The sequence below is a fragment of the Macadamia integrifolia genome, chromosome 12 (assembly GCF_013358625.1).
Source record: "Macadamia integrifolia cultivar HAES 741 chromosome 12, SCU_Mint_v3, whole genome shotgun sequence".
Lineage (NCBI taxonomy): Eukaryota > Viridiplantae > Streptophyta > Magnoliopsida > Proteales > Proteaceae > Macadamia > Macadamia integrifolia.
This window is the reverse complement of record NC_056568.1, coordinates 178,154-184,263: the sequence shown is the minus strand read 5'-3', so window position 1 is coordinate 184,263 and position 6,110 is coordinate 178,154. Positions and strand designations below refer to the sequence as shown.

General features: G+C 37.6%; 1 protein-coding gene across 1 annotated transcript in view; it reads left to right on the top strand.

Annotated features, from left to right (window-relative positions):
* Nucleotides 1-4,426: 4,426 nt before the first annotated feature.
* The window catches only part of LOC122058059 (receptor-like cytoplasmic kinase 176), a 4,573-nt gene continuing 2,889 nt past the window's right edge, over nucleotides 4,427-6,110 (top strand). Inside the window, exons 1-2 of the mRNA XM_042620478.1 lie at nucleotides 4,427-5,047; nucleotides 5,719-6,044. Coding sequence (XP_042476412.1) covers nucleotides 4,999-5,047; nucleotides 5,719-6,044 — 375 coding nt within the window. The 5' untranslated portion in view covers nucleotides 4,427-4,998. The remainder of the gene's footprint in view (nucleotides 5,048-5,718; nucleotides 6,045-6,110) is intronic.

The following is a 6,110-nucleotide window of genomic DNA, read 5'->3' as shown; positions in this document are numbered from 1 at the left end:
ACGAGTTTCTATAATGGAATAAAAAGCGTTTGACAAAACTGTTTCATTTCACTTGTTTTCAGAAATAGAAATTGAAATTTCTACCTATTTATGGTTCTAGAAACGCCCCAGACGAAACAAGTTGAACTTGTTTTTGTGTTTTTAAAAACGACTACCATCAACGAAAATCCAGTGCTCGCGTTCAAGAGAACTCATCCTAGAATGACCTTAGTAAATCCTCCTCGCCACCACCACCACCTCCACCTCCACCTGTGACGCTTCTGTCACCTTTGTTGCCGCCCTCGTTGGATAGAATCCTTGGCTAGTACTCCTCCACCTCCTCTAACCCTTCCAATCTCAATGAAGCCGCCCTGCAAGGGAGCCATCTTGTAGGGGTAGAAATAATAAGTTGTCTTGCAGCCTAGTAGCCTCCTCTCTCTCCTGCAGCCAGGGAAGAAGAAGTGGGGTGACGATTGGAGAAAAGCAGCTCCATATGCTTGGATCAGTGAGGGCAATTGGCCTCAACTCGAATCTTATGGGTCTGGAAGTCATCGGAGCTGCCTTTGTGGCGCTCCTGAAGGTGGAAGCCGATGAGAGACTTCCTGCGATGGTAGGAGTTGATGTGGAGGTAGTTGAACTGAGTGGTGATAGGCGATTTCTGGGAGAAGCGGTAGTTATTCGCAGTCTTCGATAGGATTGCAAATCAGCCGGTGTCGTCACCGTTTCCTTTTTGAGCTTCTTCCATCTGAAGATTCCAGACATCCCTCACTTCCTCCCAATTCAAAGCATAGGTGGTTTTTTTTTTTTTTTCTAGTGGAAAAATTCGAAGCGAAGATTGATCGGAGAAAATGTCAGGTAGAGATAAGTTTCTATAAAGAGAGAGAGAAGAGGAGAGTGATTACGATTCGCAGAGTACCTGACTCAACCACCATTCCTGCTAGAGGGATCTCCATCGACAGTCCTCGTATGAACTCTTCTGGTAAAATCGTCTTCCAGAGCTTGGAGAGAATCTCGAGCAGTCCGAGCAGCTTTAATGGCTGTCTGTCGATTAAGCACAGAGGAATGGAAAAAGATTTTTCCATTATATTATCTAAAAAAAATAAAAAAAATCTATAAGAAACGTTTCCAGAAACAAGGTTTATCAAACATCTAAAAATCCGTTTCTGTTCCCGTAAATGTGAATTTATGTTTCTGGAGTTCTGGACACAAAAATGATAGAAACATTATCAAACGGGTTCCTACTAGTTCCCATTTTGATTCTGACCCTACTAGAACTTTAGAAAAGTTCATTGGGTTGGCCAACTTGGAATTGTTGGAATCAAGATCAAACTTCATTGATTTTGATCTTCTGATTCGACCAATTCCTTGAACCGTGGTTCCAAACTCGCAACTCAACATGTGTTCCACTCATTTCAATATGACGTGTTATGCACAATAGTCTATAGATCAAAACTGCTCTGTTTTTCTTTTCGTTTAAAAAAATAAAAATTGTTTAATTCACTCCCACATGCAAGTTAAGTTTCAACCAAAAAAAAAAAAAAAATGCAAGTTAAGTAGGCAGCAAGGTGGGCTGTGGCCTTCCGAAAAACAAAAAGGTTGTGCCAATGTGGCATGGAGTTTGGTAGACCAGTATCGATATTTTTCCATATCAATTATATTGGTTGTTCATCCAATTGTAAAAACGTAACCCTAAAATAATGCAAAAGATAATGAAAAAATAAGAACAAATAATGCACATAGATTTATGAGATTCGACAATATTGCCCACGTCCTCAGTAAGATGAGATCACATTTCACTATCAATGGATAATAGAGTTACAATGCTCGTCTTCACACTTCTCTCAAATTGTTTGCATTATAAAAAAAGAAAACATCGTTACAAATATATAGCAAAAAAGCCTAATAAAAAAAAAAAAAAACAAAACTGTCATCAAATAATCTTGACTGTCAAGGCGTCTGCACCAGTACTCCCTGAATTAAACTGCGATGAAATACAAGACATCGTACACCAACACCTACAATGATTTTCAAAGAGCATTGATATAGGTTAATATCGTTTTGGGTCTCTTCATTTTGTAAACCAATCTATGAGATTGAAATCTTCCAATCCCACATCACATATCCACTCATATCAAGGGTTAAAAGAATGAAATCAAGATCCGTATCAAATAGTAATTCATATCAGGCCTATCTCGAGACCAAAATTCCTACTCCGATTGATTCAATTCTAATTCTTAGAAGAGTGATCGATATAATTAATCTCAGAGTGAGTTCTACAGTAGTAATTAAATAGTGTTCGTGGAGATCACGTGAGTGATCTAAAGATGATGGGGATGAAAGAGTGGGGATGGACCACTATCTCCATCATCTATAATGACGTAGCTTGGGTCTTTGGTGGATGAGCACTCAGGAATTAAGATTACATTTCATGCTAATCTCTTCTTTTTTTTTGTAGTTTTAGCTATTTCCTCTGGTGATTTTAAGTTAAAATTATATCAATGAGATATTTACTTGGTCATCCTCACATGATCTATTGTGTGACAAATTGTGAAGTATTATATTTCACTAGACATAATAACAGGAAAGAAAATTATAATCTTCGTTCACAATGTTAGGTTGTGTTTAGTAGTCATTCAGAAAAATGATTCTAATATTTTTCCATTCTCTGGGAACCAAAAAATCAGAATAAAGCGTTTGGTGTTAACTTAGTGTTTTTCGATTTTATTTTATTTTATTTTTTTGAATGAAAACGAGAAAAAAACGCTAGAAACGTAAAGTGATGGAATGATGAAGCCTTATTCCGTCATTTTGGTTCCGTTTCAAATACATAAAAATAAACAACTAGGGAAATCATTCTTGAAACAAGTTCACAAAACACTAATTTTTTGTTTTAAAACGATTATAAATATATGCATTATGTGGCAGTCCATACAAGACCAAAACTTTACAAATATATAGATCTTAAAGGTCTTTATTCACACGTCAAATTAACTCAATTAGAATTTATCTCGTGGCAACATCAACCGTGAAAGATTCTACCTTTATGTTCCCTTTCCAATTCCCATAGTGACCCAAGTATTTCACTAGTGACAATTATCCATCACTCAAAAAAAGATGATTTCACTAATCTAATTTGGGCAAAAAGAGTTCCAAAGCTAATGAATCCTAACCCTTAAGAATTGAAGATTGCAACAACCCTTTCGATAGAAGCCTAAAGGCTAAAGGGATCCACTTTTTTTTTTTTTCTGGGTAGAGGACCCACTTCTATGTCCACGTGGGCAATTTTGGACCCAAATGAATCATAAGATGTATCAAAATAAAGTGGATAAAATTAGTTAAACATCACTCATGTTGATTGAATCCGGGCCTAAAAGACTTGACTATATACAAAGTGTCTTTTTCTGATCCAACAAATCCTATCACTTCACTTGACATTCAAAGGTTCCTTTTTGGCCGTGTCGATAGACAAGCCTTCTATTTCGTTTTTGCCTGAATTATATGTATTTATTTGGGGAGAGGGTTCCCCAACACACTAATGTGAGGGAATTTCTCACACCAACTATGGTAAAGCAGTAAAAAAATCTATGTAAGAAATGAAGAAAATGGAGCCTCGCCATCGTGGGAAATTTTTTCCATTTAAGAATGAACAGAAAAACATTCTCTAAGCTATTGATGGAGGTACATTAACTCCTCTTTCTCTCTCAAAATAGGAATGAAATAGATTGAATTGTCTGGATTTGGTTGAAATTTATCATGATTAACTTTGATACTAGGTATTATAAAGTAGTTGGCAGGCATTCCAGAGTGACTGATTTTAAGATTTTTTGGGATTTAAGAGGTCGATTCTAAAGTTTTTGTGACAGATTCTACACTAATTTGCAAGTAAAAAGTATTAACTCTCTCCTTCTCCCAAGAAATAGCCTATGTGTGGTTCATCATTGGTGCAATCTCTCCGATAGAGCTTCCTCTACATTTCTCTCTCTAAAAATAAATCAAAGGAAAATGTATTATATTTAAGATTGTTGTCTATGCTAGCGCTCTCCTATGTCTATTTCTCTCATCTTCCTTATATAGACACAAAAAATAGTGGCATAAATCGTGTTCCAAATAGAAAACTCTTTCCCATAAATCAATGAGCTAATCCAATGATCTTAAAAGAATGTAAACTTTAATAAAAGATCAATTAAAAAAAAAAAAGAATTGGGTTCAATAATTCATCAATGAAAGATTGAAAAACACAACAGTCAATAAGCAGAGTTCACATCCTCTGCAACAAGTGATGAGATGTGATGAACATCAGACGGCTGATAATGTCTAGACAGGAACACTAAGGAACTCCAGCCCCGTAATGCAACACTGTCCGCATTCGGTAAGGGCCAGAAGGGTAAGAAAGTCCGGCTAAGGTATAAAATGGATAAGTTTCAGCAGGACCAAGCCGCCATTAATGCCATCTTTTACTCTCACAGTCTCACACTCTCTTCCTCTTTCTCTCTCCTCTCTGTCTCTCTCTGTCTCTTTGTGCAGAAGGCTGAAAACCTTTTACCCAAGTCAACTGGCTCGCCTTTCAGAAGGTCTAAACCAGCTTCCGAGAAACACAACTCAACGAACGCAGACACGAAAAAGCTCCTCCCTTTTTCCCTTTTTTTTCCTTTCTTAAATGGAGAAATTTTCATCTTCTGGATTCGGCTTTCTGATGAGGGGAATAATCTAATGGTTTCTTGTAAATCGCTCTCAAACCCCTCGTTTTATCCGCTATCGGGGAGGCGATTGTTTTCTTTTTCGTGTTCGATTTGTGTTTCTCTAATTTGAACAGTCAAATCTACCAATTGGGGAACCTGTATTTGTAGATGTCACCGAACTTCACAGATAAAAGTTTGTGTTCACACTAGATCTGCTTTGCTTCACGGATCTGGTTCGATTTTTTCCCAAGTTCTTTGCACCTGAAACTTTAATTCTAGTGATCTCTAGATAAAAAGGCAGTCGGAGAAGAGAGGAGACTTCGTTTTGTGTTTTGGCTACATGGGGGCTTGCTGGAGCGCTCGAATTGCTGAGAGTCCGTATCACACAGGTACTTCTATTTCTGAATCTTTGAATTTTTTTTTATTTTTTTTATTTTTTGGTGTCGAGCTGCTTGCAGCAATATTTTTGGCTTCAAATGTGTATGTTGATCAGTTTAACGTGCTGAATTTGGTTGTTTTTCCTTTTGGGCTGTTTGAGCTGGATTCTTATAGATTTTTGTCTGTTCGGAGTGTTTGATTGATGAAACTTCGATGTCCACTGCCGTCGGGGCTCAGTTTCGGTGGTAGCGTGCGATTTTGTTGTGTTTTGGGTGTGTTTAACTTCAACAATTTGTGTGTTTCTGAGTTAGGAAATTTCCCCCTAACCGTCCCTTTATCCGTTGAGTTTTTTCTTTCTGATGATATTTATTGTAGGTAGTTTTCAATTATATTTTCGCATCGTTTCTTCCCGAAATGAAGGTTTTGATCTGGTAAGCTCTACTGTTTTCACTGGAAATCTTGGAGTCCATCCCAATATCTGTTTTTGATTGAAATTGTTGATCTGTAGAAGAGTAGTTAGTTTTCTGAGGAATCGCAAGTTTGTAGTTTGTTGCGGCTAGAACATTTGTTAGTTTCAATTTACAATTTTCTGACGATTCTGTGACATCTGCTGTTCTTCCATCAGATGAAGTTTGATAGCTACCCCCTTTCTCTGTTATGAATTGTCTCGTTGATACTGCAGGGGTGAACTCAAAAAATGTTAGTAAAGATGGAACCAGTCTGAGCAGTGCAAGTAGCAAAGTCTCGTCTGTTTCCGTGCCTCCAACCCCTCGGACTGAAGGTGAGATTTTGCAGTCCTCCAATGTAAAGAGCTTTAGCTTTAGTGATCTCAAAATGGCTACTAGAAACTTCCGACCTGATAGCGTCTTGGGAGAAGGCGGCTTTGGTTCAGTCTTTAAGGGGTGGATCGATGAACATGCATATACAGCTACGAAGCCTGGTACTGGCATGGTTATCGCTGTCAAAAGGCTCAACCAAGAAGGTTTCCAGGGCCACAAAGAATGGTTGGTGAGTGATCATTTTTTCATTCTTTTTAGATCTGTGTTGTTTTGTTTTGTTTGTTTTTTTTTTTTT